Source organism: Scomber scombrus, chromosome 10 (assembly GCF_963691925.1).
Source record: "Scomber scombrus chromosome 10, fScoSco1.1, whole genome shotgun sequence".
Classification (NCBI taxonomy): domain Eukaryota; kingdom Metazoa; phylum Chordata; class Actinopteri; order Scombriformes; family Scombridae; genus Scomber; species Scomber scombrus.
Window position 1 is genome coordinate 762,535 of NC_084979.1, and position 18,657 is coordinate 781,191.

Sequence of the window (18,657 nt, forward strand, 5' to 3'; positions counted from 1 at the left end):
TGGTGTCTCTGGACTGATAAAACAACCCAATGAAGAGACAAGTGTGTGAAAAGATGCCTTCTGGTTTGGTGTCTGGGCCTAAATAAACAATGATGGGACATAGACTCTGATAAACAATATTATACCAATATTCATTTTGTTGTGCTGAAATGAGTGGCACATAGGCAGAAACCAAACAATTACATCCATAACTACCTAAACACATTTTGATTATCTATTTGCCCAAAGTCAAAAGAGAATGACTGTATGTCCACAATATGTACATCTATTAAGGTAGAACAGCTACATAAAGACTGACCATTAAACATTCAAAATTCAAAGTGTTCAAGAAAAAAAAAAAAAGAATTAAAATAACTCTTTAAACTCAGAGTTGAGTGATACCAGAAGTACTGTTGTTTGGTATATCCATTCAATATCAATTTAAAAGACTAGTGCATAAGATTTAGTGGCATCTAGCAGTGAGGCTGCAGATTATAACCAACTGAGAACACTCTCCAAGCATGTAGGAGAATCTACGGTGGCCTATGAAAGACTCTCTCTGGAGCCAGTGTTTGGTTTGTCTGTTTGAGGCTACTGTAGACACATAGTGGTGCAGCATGGTAGGCTTTTGAATTTTAAGATAAGATAAGATAAACTTTATTTGTCCCCAAGGGGACATTTGTTTTGGGCACATAGAGACATACTGTAGAGACTACAGAATGACATGGGTTACATGTAGCCAGTCGTATGATAATAAGACTTCTGAACCAAGTATATTAACAGTGACACTGAATACAACTACATGATATTGCACAACCCAGAGTATGAGGATTAGGATAAGGATATTTAGGATTTCAATAACTATGAAACATTGGGAAGCTACAGAATGATATAAAACCCTGTCTTTTAAGCTAGAGCCCTGCATATTCATTTAAAAAGAGTCCGGAGAGAAATCTTGTCATAGTTTTCATCATTTATTTCAAGAAAGTTGTCAAACATATATACAGCAAAAAACATGATGCTAGAACATCTATCGGCTCCTTTCAGCTTCATTAACAAAAAACGTTTTTTATTTTACACATCTGAAACATACATTTCTGTACATACTGGAAATTTGCACTAAAAGAAAAAGTTCAACATATTACACATAATTGTTTCCAAACGGGGTGGCTCTGTACAGTGATTACGGTGAGGCAGTGAAACATTTTGCATAGTGTAAATTGTTTTCAAGTGGAATCATTAGAAGTTTGAAGAGAGCTCAATGAAAAGGCTCATACAAGTACAGTAACAGCAGGGCAAGTGGACAATACATTTTAGTAGTGATGATTTAATTGTAAAAATCCTCAATTAGCTTATGCACCATCAACTACAGCAATTCCAAATCCAGGCTTTTGACCATGTTAGGTGTAATGTTTAAAGAAACACATTTAAATCTGCAGAAGGTCAGAGATTAAACACCCCAAAGGGTAAACACAGGTTTCCTATCAGTATGTGCTACAATAGTCCTTTAAAAAAAAGTGAAAAAATGAAATGTCTCAACCCAAAATGAAACACATTTGTTTTAACAAAAGCAACATTACCATTTAACAACTACAGCTCCCATGGGTGTCAAAGTGTATTCACATTAAACACAGATAAGCAAATTGTTGCAGTTTCATTGCAGTCACTCCTACCATCTCTGCAAAGTCCTACAACTACAGCAAATACAGCAAATCCATATCTTATTGTCCTGACTTGCACCTTTCAATTCTGTTCAAATTTGCTCTGTGTTTATTAAGACTTCAGTATGATTCATACAAAGTGCTTTTGTCAGATCAGTTAACACCTTCTGAAACCCCTTTTCTGATGGAATTGGAAAATAACAAATGTGTTACTTTTCAACAATCACAAAGCATTTGGCCTGCAGTACACAGCTGCAGAGGGCAGGGTTTGAAATTCACACATCTACTCCGAGCAACATCGTTACTGCTTACAAGTAGAGACAATCTGATTGTACAATGCTGAAACTATAAATGTACAAAGGATTTTCAGAGAGAGAAAAGGGAGGCAGTTGAGGCTATGACAGCAGTCCTTTAAACACTTTCTGGACGCACACTGACACCTTCAAATATAGACTTCATTACACAATAATAAAACTCTTATGGGAGTTGTAGTTGTTGGATGTTATCAACGTGACTGTAGCCTTGGCATGGGGCAGGACTAGCTTTGTCCTGCAGCAAGTAAGAGAGAAATGTTTCTATGGATGCATTTTTAAAGTAGTCTAAGAAAAACGCCACACAAAGAAGTCCATCAGAGGTTGGATCAAGATAAAAGAGACTGAGTCTGAGTCTATCCCACTCAGAACTGCTCCTTGTATCACAAACTAAGAAATGGTTGAGACAGTCAAAGTAAATAAGATGTTTCATAGTGCTGAGGTAGGACCATACTAGAAAATGCCTCAAAATCTACTACTGCTGAGTCACTGAACTGAAGCTACATGCTACACAGGGCTCTGACGGGAAAATGAGGCTTTGGTCATTCCTCTGGTGTATGCTGGAGCGAGAGTGTTAGTAGAACTTGAAGTGTGAGACATACAAACCATGTTTTACATGCTTTTCAGACTCTTAACCCGATGCTTTAACTACCCTCCACTTTGTTTGAACCTTTGTATATAGTTCTTACTAGTATCTACCTGGAAATCCTAGATGCTAGTACTGTCTCACATTTTTATGAATGAAGCCATCACTATGAGACCTGTGGACCAGCCATGTGGCTTGTGGGTTGATATTTATATGCTTGGGTGCAATTGTAATGATCAATTGTCTTGAATCTAATCACATGAGCACTACTGTGATTTCATCACACCAGGTGTCATGGTGGTAGTTACACTACAACCAACCACTGCTTTTACTGAGCATTACATACCACCACAGAGTGTTAAAGCATTTTGATAAAGAGTGGAAGAAGGGAACTGAAGGGACAGTTAGGTAGGTATTGTGTGACTGCTGTTAGGGACTGTTCACAGATAGCAAATCTTCACATTTCATGTAAAAATCCCCAAATCAGACCCATTCATTCATTCATACCACACCCATCAAAACAGATCAGATCAGTGCTCAAAAATCCTTAATGGCAGATGACTGACTTTATATCTTGAACTGCATTCTAAGTGTTGTTTCAATTTGTGAAGGTGCCAGACTCAACCTCGAGGTAAAAAAAAAACATTCAGAGCAAAATGAACAACAGCAACATATATATACCACTGTCAAAGCATCCAAGTTAAAAAACATAAGGCTTCCATCAAACACAGCCAGTTAGTCTCCCAAATTCTGATTGTTTCTTGGTTAATTTAGAAAATATGTTAATAAAATCCCAAACTTCGCAGTGATGCTAAGACGTATATATTTGTCCACCAGGTGGTCTTTGGGTACAACAGGAACTAATGTCCAAAAATACCAGTTTAAATTCCCTGCTGGACATAGTTTGGTTAAAAATGCACAGTATTGTGTGGAGTGGAAACAGGCCTGCTACTTCTATGGTGCAAAATTCTGTCGCACACCTTCAATACAACAATATACAAAGCATTAGAGGTCAATAATCACATTTGCTCTGCCTCTGCCTTTAAAACATGGCACAGATTTGCAAAATATCTTGATCAGTCTTCTTTATGTGATATACATCCACACCAGTACAAAATCTGTAATGACCATATCTTCATTTGAAGTTTTGTATATTTCGGCTTCATGGTTGTACCCAGGGCACCAAAATCATCACATTCTTACTTGGCATTATTGCAGCCTGGGATATCAATGGTGTGACATCATTTAAAGCAAAAGGTTCCATTGGTCAAGTGTGCATTTCTGACAGAAAGTCTATATGTAAAAAATCGCACTCTGAATGGTCTTTAAGGCACAAGGTTGTAGGGTCAGAGTGAGGAAGAGACTGGTAGTCTTGCATGTTGATCATCATTCACATATCATTATCATCATCATCATCATCATCATTATCATCATTATCATCAGTATCATCAGTATCATCAGTAAACTGGTGTGTAGCCCACGCTTTCACTTTAGAACCCTAGTACAGCAGGCTAACCTGTGCCACATCTGAGTACATTACAAATGTAATTACATTACAAATGTTAAGGAAGAGCAGGCTTATACTGGAGCTGTTGGGGCAAAAATCAACAACTTAAAAACCATAAATGTCATGAAACCTTATCACATCCAGCCAACTATCGAGTACACTGCCGTTATTCACCAGTAAGCGTCTTCAGCTCCATGGCGACAGTGATAGTAACCGGATGGTGCTGGAAGTGTGGTCTGATTTGCATATTGTTCCCATCTCCGGGTTTTGGAATCATCAGCCAGTCGATCTCTTCCCACTCAAAATATGATTGTGGATTCTTCACAGTCTCTTTTTCTCTGGGGTCCACGTCCACGTAGTAAACAAAGCTGCAGACACAGAGGACATGAGGAGGTTAACATGTGTCGATAAGAAAACAATCTTTCTTCAGACATTATTAGGTCAAATGTAGGCAAAGCTATTATCTGATGTCCCTGTGTTCATGTCTGACCCTTCCACAGTTCACCTGGTTAGCTTGTTGGTTGTAGAAGCTGCAGAGATGTGAAATGTGCTGCATTACAGAAATAAATGCTTGAACTGTTGTTTCACTGTGACTTTAAATACAAAGCTGCAGTTAACATGTTATTAGCCTAGCATGAAGGAAGCAGTGGAACCAGTTAGTCTAACAGTACTGTGAAAATGACCATCTGTAGGTTTCAGGAGAGAGACGTGCTGGAACTTCTTCTTTCTTGATAAATTATGAAAAAAAGAAGTCGGTGACACCAGCAGACTAACTGGAGGAATCTTTACTCCACCAACATGTTTCAGCAGAGGACTTTCATTTCATCATTTCTCAACAAAATCAACAGCTGACAACTGGTTGATAAAGATGGAGGTCAATCACTGTATCACGGCATGAAGTCAACAAAAGCACTGCTTCTACATCCACCTGTCCTAAAATGACACCTGGGTTTGTTTCCTGCCTGTGGATGTGTCCAGGTTTATTTAACACTGCACTCTAATAATAGGCCAGCAGCTGACACGCCACAGCTCAGGCTAGCCACGTCTGTTCCTCTTTTCATAGGTTGCATAACCGTATAGCACATGGTACGAACACAAGTGGGTCAGCTTAGTAGGAGGCATGCATGTTAGAGATGTGCTGAATAGAGACATGGAAAGTCACTGCATATGATGAGCACTATTGATTGAGATATTTACAGCCAAAAGGATGATGGTTTTATAGGTTCCTCTCAGCTATAGCTATAATGCTATAAGCAGCTATAATGTCTCTGCCAAAATCCAACCACTAATGGATCTGATTCCTGACAGCGGTTGCTGCTGCTGCTGCTGACTCATTTTATGTCCTTTGTTCATCTCAGAGCTTTGGACACGCACAAGGATTCCAGTCATTTAGCACCATGCTCTGACCAAAACCTAGTCACAGGAAACACAGTGTTGTTACTGAGAGGACCAGCAGATCAGTTCACAGGGCCCTGAGGCATCTGCCTGAACTCACAGTTGTGGTTCATTTGTTTACTATTCCATCAGTTTTCTTGTTTTTCAGCTTTCTGAACTCTCTGACCTGAGGCATGCCTCCCATACCTGAGTAAACACTACACCGTGGACAGCTTACGCAACAAAACATAGAGGGCCTGATTAACTAAAGATCTGTGTGTGTAGAAACGTGTGCAAACTTGACATCACCCGCAAAAAAATGTGCAAGCTGATCTACTAACACAGCACACTGAGGTTTGCGTCTTTAACTGTGCAAGATAGTACATACTGTCCATTTAGTAGTTTACCATAATGAATATGTAATATGAGACGTTTTTACCCCAGTGTGCAAAATACAGGGAGGAGAAAATGTAAATATGTTATTTAGCACACGCATTGTGATTTACCAAACCTGATATTCTGCTGATGGTAACTGTGTCTTAGTAGATCACCCACAAAACACACACTAAACAAACATTTAGTACCCTTTATTTGGGATCTTAGTTAGTCAGGCCCAGAGTACCGACAACAAAACACTAAGGTGGATCCAAATGACAATTCTCACAGTGTTACCTGTACGTAATCACTAAATAATGGTTGGAGGTGTCTGTTTTTGATGTTCCACAGACTGAATGAGCAAACATTAGACAAAGATGGAGTTCTATTGAGGGCTTCTTTTGGAAGAATTAGTAGTTTGTTGGTTGTAAACAGGAGACAGTCAGCCACCATGATCTGGGCTGACAAAGTATTTGGAATCATGTCTGTTAAAGGGACTGTGAAGCAGGTTTAATTAGAATGCAGTATGTTTAAGAATGAAGCACGTATTTCTTGTGTTTTTGTGATGTATTTCTCTTCTGATTGTGCTTCTATGAATGCTGATGTAATAAAAAGCCCCCATGTGGACTCGGCTATTTTGGCACATCTATGTACGCACCGTTTTAAACTGTGAAATGTGGAACATGTTTTATGGATGTTACTGTTCGGAACATCAGTTTCATACCAGCTGTTTGACTCTCATGAACAGGGCTCCACATTAAAGCTTGTCTGCTTGTCTGGGACATGGGATTCTTTTGGAGGGTAAGTGGAGAGAAATGTATTCGCCCCACTGCACAAGTTAAAAGTCATAGAAAAAAAGTGTCTTCATGATATATGCAGTGACCCCCCCAGCCCTCCTGAAGGAAATCCTAGTGGAAACACTGTCAATCATCATTATTAAACATCAGAGGAACTGTCAGTGCATCAGCTAGCTGATTAAATCATCAGGTCATGTATCCCTCATATCTTTCTCTATCAGTCTCCATCAAAATTCCCCATTTTTTGCAGAAAATACACAAACTTTGCTCAGATCTTACCAGTAAATCAATATGGAATTAGTAATCATTAGACCATTGTGCACCACCCTCAGGTCAGTAACAGTCATTCCAAACAACACATCCTTACAGATTGATGCATTCCATTTAATAGTGTCTGTTTTATCAGAAAGTAGAAAATACTCTTTCAATGAACGTTACCCCAATGTTCACTAGTTATCACAAGTGATAATCATATTGCTATTTACCCAATCGCTTAACTTGTGGAAAATGCTTTGTCATTTTTGCATCAAGAGGAACCTGGAGCCACATACCACAGCTTACATACAGGACAGCTTTTATGAATGCCAGCAAAGTGGACTGTATTGCTTTGCATGCCACATAGCCACAAAACCCCCAAAAGCTCATAAAAAGCCAACGCTCCCTCTCCAGCTAGTAATCACAGAGAGCAGCCACAGTGTTCAGAGCTCACTAGAAACCAGCTCCCACCACTTCCCACACACTGATCTCTGCTGCTGTTTTAAAGAGGTAGTCTGTTTTTGGGTTATGAAATAACAAATAGCTGGCGGGGTTTGCTGAGGAGACAACAGGCCTCAGTTAGTCCACAATTTGCTGGGATTATACCTTTACCTTGTTTCCTTAGTGTTGGTTATTTATCAGTAGTATGGGGGTATGTGTGTGTCAGTTGAAGCAGACTGAGCGGTGCAAATGTGAAATTCTAAACAGTTACAGAGTAATTGGTGTTCTCCAGGAGAGCTGTTAGACCAGATTTCTCTAATCCCTAACCCTTATTACAGTTACCAGATTTCTAGTTTACATGACAAATGCTGACTGACTGTATCTGATTGTTTAAAAAAATACATAATACATCAATCTTAATCAACAAGAGCCAAATGCACATCTACAAATTCTAAATATATCCTTAAATAGGTATTTATATTTCCATAAAGGTCCTGGAAGAATCTCAAAATGATACAAAGACTGCTTCTGTTAAAAATGTGGTGTGTTCACAGGCTAATGTGTTACTATACGTTGATGTCATACATGTTGGGCTGCACACAGATATCTGTGTGAACCTGTACAGATTTGGGAAGATGACACATTTCCATCACACAGACCCTCAGGCTATGTGATGGAAATTTGTTGCAGGTATGTTCACGTCTGTTTCGGAGTATATCAAAGACTGTGTGTGTGTGAGAGCATGGTGCTCCAAAAATAGAAAATCAATTTATGGTGGCATGTTGGTCTGACTAGTAATGTTATGCCCCTCTCCTGTTCAGGGGGGTCAAAAGGTCGGGGTCTCTTACTGGTCAGATATTCTGTGCCTTGTTTTATGACAGGTTGGGAAGCCCTGTTTAAATCACCCTCTCTCCAATGCAAATGACCAAACCCATTTCAAGGCCTCAGTGCTTGTTGGATTGTCTGACCACATGGCAACACACTACATGTCCTTTCTGATGGCGGAATGGAGACCATGACAGCGACTACTTACTGCACTTTTCCTTCCTGTATGAAAGCAAACACAACACAATGAATGCTTTGAAGGAGAGACCATCTGAAAGTGTGTGCCACTGTCCCCATTTGTAGGATTCTGCGTGTCTTCTTCCTCTCTGTGACTGCAGACATTTAGAACAGGTATAAACACTTTAACATTGCAGCATCACTAGACCACATGTTGTATGAACTAGTTGGTTTGAAGCATACTCATAAACAGCTGCACATACTCTGAATTCTCAAGCACATTCACTTTTTGAGGCACCTTTCCTTCAGAGAAGTAGATTTACCTTTCACACAAGTCATCGGTCTTACTATCATTTTAATTTAATTTGGCTTTCAATTGAATTTTATTTTTTTATTTTAGCCTGATTTACTATTTGGACTATTCTGTTTATTCTATTTTATTGTTTCTTCTTCATAACCCTTCTTTAATGTCTGTTTTACTTCACTACTCTTTTACTGTTTTACTCCTAACGTTTCCAGTTTAACCTTCTTTGAGGCAGTTGAAGACACAGATGCATGTCCCTGCCTGAGGTTTCTTCCTGTTAAAAGGGACGTTTTTCTTGCTGCTGTCACCAAGTCCTTCTCATGTGGGAATGTTGGGTGTAAATTAAAGAGTACAGTTTAGAACCTGCTCTATGTATAAAGTGCCTTGAGATGACTTTTGTTGTGATTTGGTGCTATATAAATAAAGATTGATTGATTGACTTTATCTGGGTTTTTTAATGAATGTTAACACTTGTTTTTACTGCTTTTGTGTGTGTTTTGTTTGCTGATAAATGATTCTGTTTTAATGTAGGAAATTAAAGAACAAACAACTGGTTTCGGCCTTAAGACCCGTTATTATATTGTAAAATGCACTATAATGTAAAATGTGTGCTTTGTAGTTTGGCTCATGGTTGACCACAGCACATCTTCAACATTCTACACAAATTTCAGAGAGAAACCATTTTTGTTCTCTGCAACAGATGCTGACCACACCTCTTCTCATCTATAATTCATTGGTCAAAACCAGGTCTGTCAGTGTCTAGAACCATTCAACAATCTTAACACAGACCTTCCAATGAGAGCTTGCCAAGAGGCCCGAATATTAGCGCACGGGGACACCTGCAGTGGTGGAGTTAGCTTGAGTTGTGAAGCTGTGATAGATGCTACGCAGACTGTGAGGAGATTAACACGGTGTAAAGAGCTTACATCACATTAGCTCCAATACAGCCACCATGAATGGGGACAGTGAAGTGGAAACGATGTGGATCCGTGTTATTCCAAAGCACCGTGGGATGACAGGGTTTCCTGGACTGTATGGGATGCTGATTGGTTGATGAAAAATGACAGATTTACATGGATGAATGATATCAAAGATAAAAATAAAAAAAGGCTACATTACTGCTCTGGCTTGTGCTTTTCACTAATGCCTTTCCTCAGCTTTCCTCTTTCCCCCTACAGCGTATATTTTGAATAAGCACTACAGACCTCAGAGGTGCTTCAGCTTAGTCACTTACACAGGAACTTGTTTTTGCAGTTCTCTCTGAACCCTGAGGGCCCCCAGGAAAATCTTTTCAGCTACCGAATTCTCACTTTTACAACCATGTTGCATAAGTATACCAATGCACTCATCTCACCAACTCCCAAAATCTCATAAAGGTGGCCTTCTGCTGGCATTTCTTTCCCTTCTGTCGTACCCCTAACTGATCCCATAGAGAACATACTGTACCCTGCTTCAACCTGCTATCCCTAACCCAAACAACTGCATTACCTTTAGATGAGCAAGATCACTATTCTGTCAGACCTTATCATCCGTGCTTAAAGTATATGCTGCTCTGGAGTATGAAGAGGACATGCTTTAAGGCATTAATATGTGTAGTACATGGAGACATTTGTGCGTGCCATATGAGGACAACACCCTGAAAATGCCTCAACTTGCCATTTGTCAAAACCCTGTTCATGCTGTCAGTGAAGTCAAAAAGGATTCAAGTGTAAAGACTGTACACGTGAGGAGGGCTGGGGCTTACAGTGCTCTGGCCTGGTTTAGACAGAGGCGGCAGACGGCTGGCAGTCAGTGAGAGGACAAAATGTTCCCAATGCAAGCCTCGCTAAGCCCTGAACCCAGGAGAAGCACTCTCATTGTCCAGCAGGGAAGGAGGGGGGAAGGGAGGGGGGATGGACAGAGAGGATGGGTGAGATAGATGTCCAACAAAAGAGATACACATGATTAGAATATAATGCTGACAATACACATCTGAGAAGGATTTCCAAATCCTGATCCATGTCATTAAATATTGAGCACTTGCTCATTGACACAATCCCAAATAATTCTGTTTTCTTTCACACAGCGACGGCACCACTGTGCACGCACCTACATCAAACACAGTCAAACAGTTCATTTCAGATAGGATGTATTTGACTAGTGAGTCATACTGAAAACAACTAGTCCTGATCACAGCATATTCTTCAATAGATTTCATTCACTTTCTAAATACAAACCACTGACTTAGAACACCTTTAAATCACAATTCTTCCTACAGACATGATCAGCTGTTACTACCACCTCATGAAACACTGGGTCTCATTTTTCAATTGCCACAAATGCTAGAAAAAATACAAGTAGTTCCATCTTAACTGTGTGATAACTTTCTACAGGCATTGCCATGCTAGCAGTGCTTGTGGATAATCTCTTTTCATGACACACACTGACAGCTGGTGAAGGCTCAGGGCACGAGAGTGACGTAAACATGAGACTGACAAATGATCAGGCTCGATGAAGCTGATACTGATCAATATAAGTACACCTCGGCTAGCTCAGCAAGTTCCAAATGTTTTCAATCAATATTCACAATGTTTAAATTTAATACAAGTTCAGCCAATCTCATAGAAATGAATTCCAGGATTCCAGTACTGGGACTAGTAATTATATTCATTTAAACCCACTAGAAACATTTGTTTTTATATTAATGGCAACCAACAACAACCCTCGCTCATCATGGGTGGGAAATTTGGTGCAGATTGGACAATGTATGTGAGTTATAAGGACTTCCTGTTTAATGACGAGACATCGAAATTCGACGCACCACCACACCCACCAGGTATAACGGAGACAACAGATTTTCATAATTTAACATGTCTTAACATGATGACACTGAGTGAATTCGAAGTCAGTCAGATTAAATCTCTAGGAGGAGTTAGTTAAAGTATGAGGCGTAGAAATGGTGAAAATGGTGACAAAATTGAAAATTCAAAAATGCATCTGTTTATGGATCACTGTGCTGCAGTCAGCTCCAGGCGTAAACACATACATGCAGCAGACACAACTGCCCCCCCTCCTCTCTTTGTGTTTACAGTCACTAATCCCTCTCTCCAACAGATGACAGGTTTTCCCATTGAACCAGTGAGGGGCTTTGGGTCTGTTGCGTAACACGCTGTCCCATCATGCTGTGAGAGAAAGAGGCCAACCTGCAGCAGATGAGTCAGCAACCGCGCCTTCAGAGCGCACTGTCGTCCCCACTGACACTGCAGTGTCACAGGGTGAAGAGGAGGGGTCTCTAGAAGGGGTTAACGGGATGGTTGCAGGATCCAAGAGCTAACTGTCAGACAAATGACCAAGCTTAGTCCAGGTCAGCTGAGGGTTCAAGTTCAAACAAACAGACGCACCCTTCAGGTCACTGAGCATTGAGTCACAGGCTCATTGTTGAGCTTTAAGGAGTTTCTGCTCTACATAGCACACTGAGATAAATGACTGTATGACACTCCTCTGACCTGTCACTACTGTAGAAACAATAATCCTTCTGACCTCCAGCCTTATGTTGTTCACACTAAATGTTTAGATAAGGAGAGTATTTTTAAAAAATTTTTTTTAGGAAAAACATCTTTAATTGTCTTCACTCAAAATGTTCAGTTTTTTTTTAACAAACATTATTTATAACCCTAACCCACAGACCATCACAGCTCACTGAGCCTGTGTGCCAATCAATAAAATAAATACATTTTACCTGCTAAATCAAGTCATGATGATGCATCATGATGCTGTTGCTGTTGTGCTGGTTTTGATAGCTAAACTTCTCTCTTAATCTCACAAAATAATCATGACTTAACTTTGTTAAGTTAATGACACTTTTAGCATTTAATAGCCAGTGCTATAGTGGATATATTTGTCCTAAAATATGGAAAGCAAACCTCAGGAACATACTTTATTCTTTCAAAAATACTAATGGAAGAAATGCAGAGGGAACAGAGGCTAAAACAGGAAGTGACATCATCACTTTGGTGTCTTTACTCTGCTTCAGTTACAAATCAAAAATACTGTTGGGGCGAACAGTATTTACAAATCAGAATTTGCTACTTATAGTAACTCCCATAAGACAGGAACACAACATAAGCAGCAGCTTTAATGTAAATGACTCCTGAGATAAGTCATCACTCAGTGTTTGTTATACGTGTCAGTCTTGACAGTCTTTAAATCAAGAAAGCCACAATTCATGTTCACTGTCAGTTAAAAGCACATAAATATCACATGATAGAGTGACTTGTATTAGAGGCAGTACTCCAGTAATTCACTAATTCATTGTTTTCACTGGGACGGCAATTCACTGCCAGGTGTTAATATTACACACATTAAATGTTCTGTTCACGTCAGTCCAAGACCCTGAGTGTATCTCTGCCAATAACTAACTTCATTTCTGCTTCACTCCCTTACAATGTCACACACACACACACACACACACACACACACACACACACACACACACACACACACACACACACACACACACACACAAACACACACACACACACACACACACACACACACACAGATTGTGTGTATTTAATCAAATCCAGCAGGCTGTTTGCCCTCAGGCTCAGGCTGTACCCTGCTTGTGCCTGTCTAACTGTCTAAATGCCCTCCTCCCTACATAGCTGTGCTTTAACACAGCTCTCTCCATCAGCCATCAGCACACCTGCTGTTACCAACCTTCAACTAAAACTGCTAACTTTTTATTATTCACTTTAAGCAAGAATTATCAGCAGTGAAACTGTCTGTTAAACAAATGACACTGACACTATTTTCTTCAGTGGTCTTGTTGACCTCATCAATAGTCAGGTTCTGTGTCTGGACATCAGTGCCACAGTGGATACTTCCACTCTTGTTAATCCTGTTTCCTTGACAGTGACGTGGGAAGCTTTGGCACAAATCAGAAACAATCAGGCTTAGGAACTATTTGAAGTGAAGGGACTAGCCATCGTGTCATCTGATGACAGTTATCAGTTCCCATGGCTCAACAGACAACCTACGGAGATGCAATAAAAACTATATTTTTCTATGTAGTTCTCTTAAAGGTTGGTTTGACTTTGTTATAACTTGGATCCTAATTTTGTAGTTTTGGCCATCAGAAATAATAATGTGCTCAACAAGTTGCATGAAATCACTTAAAATAGATCCAACAGGGCAAAAGACAAGAGAATATTTATTATTCAGAGGAATTTAACAAAGGTAAGCTGTGCAGTTATTTCCTGAAATATCAGTAGTAAAGTCAGCACAGTACAGATCCACTTCCTGTGTTTTCCTGTGCAATGAGGGATTATTAGTGACATTTTAGATGTGCTCACTATTGCTTCCTTTGTTGTAGCAATGTTGCTGTTTCCACAACTCAGAAATGAACTCGATGTGTTAAATGTTACCATGCATATAAATGAACAAGACTACATACAATACAATTTAGAATTACTATGAACAAAAGAAGAACATTTACCAAAAATCATCTTTTTTCTTTTTAAATCTGGTTTTACAGTTGACAGATGCAGTTGGACTGACTAGAACTCTAGATGTGAAGGTACCTGGACACATGTGAGAGCCAAAAGGAAAAGTGCCAAACCTTTATCAAAGTCAGACTAATTTGCTTCTCTCTTTATTAGAAAGTGTAGCAGAGAAAGAAAATGAACACAATAAAAAGTGCCAACTGGTGACCAGGCTAAGGAAAGGTTAATGCTGTCAACTGAAAGAAAAGATTACTTGTTTTCAGCCCTGGGTTAAGCCAGTGACAGAGGAGTCTGCAGGGTTTAATTGACACTAATCACTGGAGCAGCTCATTTCATTGACTGCTCCTCCTCTCTGGTTTAATCATTTGAATAATTCAATCTGTGAAATTAGCTGTCTTTTGGTTTGATTTGGAGGAAACCTGCAGGACACGCTGTTGTGCAGGACAAACCTAAAGAGAACATTCCTACAAGAAGTAAGATAGCAAGTTGTGAAAGGAGTTGAGCTTACCTGGGAAGAAAAGGGGTCCCTTCTTTGACTTGTCAGGGTAAAAAATAAGAAGGATTGGAAAGGTGGGGGCTGTCACGATGCACATGTGACTTGGTCCATCCGCACCTCCAGCTGGAAGGCGTCTGGTCGGTCCTGAGGGTTGACTGCAAGCATGTCCTGTAGGAGTTTCTTAACCCCCTCAGACATGGAGCTCCTGGCCTTCTGAGGGATGTGCAGAACCATCTTCGGGTTTTCCAAAAGTGCCTCCCCAACAGGTACAATGTCTGTGCCCTGCCGGACGTAGGTGCCCAGCAGTTCACGTTTGGACTCTGCATCAATGAAAGTGATCCGCTCGATCATTGCCCAGATGATGATGCCCAGGGCGAATATATCAGCCTTAGCTGTGTAGTGGCCCTCCCACACCTCGGGGGCCATGTAGAAGTCTGAACCGCAAGCTGACGACAACCAAAACTTGTTTATGTTGCCCATGTTGTTCTGGTTGCTGTCCTTGCTTCCCGCTCCTGCTGCAGGGTATTCTTCACTATTCCTGGAGTTCAGGCCAGCGCAAACTTTACTGAGTCCAAAGTCAGCAACTTTCAGAACAGGTGAACCAGATTTCTGTGAGATGAGTATGTTGTCTGGCTTCAGATCACGATGGACAATGTTGTTCTTGTGCAGGAAAGCCACCGCACTCGTCATCTGGCGCATAAAGCTTCTGTTGGTTTGGCGGTCAGGCCGACGAGACAATATGTACTGATTGAGATCTCCACCCTCACAAAACTCCATGACGAACCAGAGGTAGCATGGCTCTGCTGGGTAACCCAGGATGCGCTCCCCTGCAGCGGGCACATTAAAGAGAGACACAACTTGATTAATGAGCTGACAGCAGAACCCAGCCAAACTGTGATATTATGTCACTTCATTAGTGCTCAAATCTACTGGCACCCACACCAGACGCTAACTCTACAACATAAAACTTTCTACACAACACTTATACTGTAATGCTACTTTTACTGCCGCTTCAGTGAAGTATGCTAATTATGTTCTGGCTGAGCTCTGATGTTTGAGGACTAACTAATGTCAATAAATCTTTTTCAAATTCCAATGGAAGCAAGAAATCATTTAACTTTTATTGATTGATGATTTATTCTTCCACAGGTCTGATGAATGAAAGTTTCCTGGTGTGTTGTAGAACACCTTAAAGACAGATTTTGTACTTCAGAGAAAGCAACACTGATATCTGTGGTTTATCACTGTGTCACCTTCACTTTTAAGCATGTAAAGTTTTATACCTCAAACCTTTACAAACTCCTCTGTTCATTTCACCAGCAGCAGATGGGTGTTGCTGCTCAGATCAGCTGTCCTGTACTGTTTAAGGCATGGTAGTCAGGGTATCTCAGGACATTAAGCTGAGGTGGTAAACCACATGGAACCTAATGCATCTTGCCTCGTGATCAATTTAGTGTGCAGATGACATTCTAAACAGTATGCATGCTTTTTAAATATATGAACTTTGATGTGTGAAATAGTGAGGCAGCCCAACTCTGCTATGAAGCCCTGCAGAAAACCCTGATGGTGGACACTGTAGGCCAACTTTTTTGAAGTTATCTTTTTTAAGGCAATACTGTTTGAGAGTTTTAAGATCCAATAATGATAATCAGCCAATATACTTTTACTTTTACAAACATAATACTGTAGCATTTCTATTTAGGATGCTTCAAATTTGGTTATGCAAGAATTGTGTCCAAGATATGTTGAGAGCAAAAAACATTCTACAGTGGAAAAATAAACTTGTCAATCATGTAATGGAGACATTTCCTAAATTACTTGAAACATATCTTTTACATTTTTCTACTGGCATCTGATGTTACTTATTAGCCACATATGCACAAATACCAATGAAATAATACACAATAATAGTAAAATGACATCTGTAATAAACTAATATCAACTAATATCAACCAATATAACAATTTATCAGTCGGGCACAAGAAATGGAGTGTAACTTTGAGGCACCAATGAAAATTGCTTCCAAAATGTCAGTGTTGCACCCATTAACTGACCTATAATAATATTAATAATACGTTTTTATTTATACAGGACTTTTAAAGGAACTCAAAGACGAATTACATAGATAAACAATCTGCCCTGATGTTCAGTGTGGGCAGTTGTGCCATGGCTGCAGACTGCTGGGCTTTACATTTTATAAACTGGGTTAAGTGGTTCTAGACAAAAGCTAAAAAGGCATATAGAATAAGAACAAATCTTTTGCTTCAGTCTCTATCATCACTTTCAAGAGCCTGAATGGTGACATTTACATAACAGCCAGGTTATTCAAAGAAACAAATCAAAGACTGGATTTTTAACAGCACAGGTTTGCAGCGGTATTTTAATGACACAACAGCTGCTGCTAATGTATTTCTATGAGGCCTGCTGAGCAATAACAAAGGAAGCGGTGGAAGTAGGTCAAAATGGATTGATGATGGTAATGACAATAAAAATGTTACCTTTCATAAGTTAGCCACAGTATTTCATTAAAACATCCCTTATGACACCGTAATGTTACTTTTTATTGTTTAAAAATGTCAGTCAACAATCAACTGGTCAACCTGCTGCCAAGTAGTACACTGTGTTCTCTTGTGAGCTGAGGGAAACACTGTGTACTCTCTGTGACTACTATAGGCAACATACTGTATAGTTACGTCACTGACAGAAAAACAACATTGCTTTTGAAACTCTAAGTGTCATTACAGTTTAAAGAAGACTGTACCCTCATGGTTTAATACATGTTCCACTATACATGCAACACATACAACTATACATGCGTTTATAATCTTTATATGACCTGACATAAATAATGGAGGGAGCAAAGATCTTTTAAGTAATTGTGGCTGTGCTTTAATAAATCTGGGCCAAAATTTGGGTAACACTGTCCTTAACTATGGACATAAGTTCATGTTTACATACAATACGAAGAAATGTAGTGGTTACATTTAAAGTGAGTTTATTACAACATGAGCCAGCTGAGTCTTTAACACTATGTTCCAAAAGTCGGAATTAAACATAGCAAAATCCTTACACTTATTTTAATGACTTGCCTTTGGAGTAAGAACATGTTGTTATCATGCTGTTAGCTAGTGAGGAATCAACATGACAGTAGTGTGTTTACCTTTGAGTGACATCTCCACCAGACCCAGGTATTGTTTGGATCTCTTATTCCCATGGCTCATCTTCTGGGCTAAGCCGTTCCTCTGCAGGACACACTCCTCCAGCTGGACCACATTCTGGTGTCGATTCTCCAGACTTGTCAAGGCCCAGAACTCGGCCAGAGCCAGCTCTACATTTTCCGGAGCGTCGCATTGGAGCCTCTTCACCGCCAACCTAGCCCCTGTTTTCCGGGCTATAGCCTCATACACCACCCCGTAGCTACCCCGGCCCACCTCCCGCAGCAGGCTGTACCGCGGAGACATCACCACGGCGGGCTCCAGCCGGTCGCTCCGGAGGAAGCTGATAGAGAAGCAGTCATCGTCCTCCTCCTCCTCCTCCTCCTCCTCCATGGGCTCCGTATGGTTGTTGTCCTCCACCTTGAGAGAGCGGAGGATCATACCCGCCTCCCGCTTCATCTTCCCGGCCACGCTCCGCCTGCAGCCCCGCACACCGCCGCTTACCTTTCTCCTTTTCTTCCCGTCGCAAATATCCATAACTTCTTTTTTGTTGAAAGTAAGCATGAAGGGAGGACGTGTTTATCTGTCATTACTTTAACTCTAAACTAATAACGTGTGACGTCCTTACGTCTACCTGGTTGTTGGGAGAGGTTCAACGCCAGTCTGTCAACAGTAAATAGCTTTTTCGTTGTTAATAATGAGAAAGCTAACGCAGAGCCACAGAGTGTCCAGCTGGAACAACTAATTTGGCCTTGTAACAAAATGTTCCAGCTCCTGGTACACGCAGAGAACAGAGGGCGGGGTTCAGTCCGCCTCACGCTGATTGGCTGAGAGAGAAAAACAGCTCGCTGACTTTATCTGTTTATCTACATTTGTTTTTGTTTTGAAATGGGACATGGTGGTGATAAGAGTACAAATCACTTTAGATTCA

The 18,657-nt window shown here is 40.3% G+C and overlaps 1 protein-coding gene across 1 annotated transcript; it reads right to left on the bottom strand.

The window, feature by feature from the left end:
• Positions 1–946: 946 nt before the first annotated feature.
• On the bottom strand, positions 947–18,401 carry stk35 (serine/threonine kinase 35). The gene is made up of 3 exons (XM_062427915.1): positions 17,732–18,401; positions 14,584–15,398; positions 947–4,412 (listed from the first exon to the last, which is right to left on the bottom strand). Exons 1-2 carry the CDS (start codon positions 18,288–18,290, stop codon positions 14,656–14,658), a joined length of 1,302 nt encoding a protein of 433 aa, XP_062283899.1. The 5' UTR covers positions 18,291–18,401; the 3' UTR covers positions 947–4,412; positions 14,584–14,655.
• Between the last annotated feature and the right edge of the window lie 256 nt (positions 18,402–18,657).

What these genes read in the sequence shown, in the direction of transcription:
- stk35 (XM_062427915.1), bottom strand. Translation starts at nt 18,290, where the DNA reads ATGCTTACTTTCAACAAAAAAGAAGTTATGGATATTTGCGACGGGAAG. An exon ending in GGTGGAGATGTCACTCAAAG is followed by an intron (nt 15,399 to 17,731) that starts GTAAACACACTA and finishes TGCCCGCTGCAG; the next exon opens with GGGAGCGCATCCTGGGTTAC.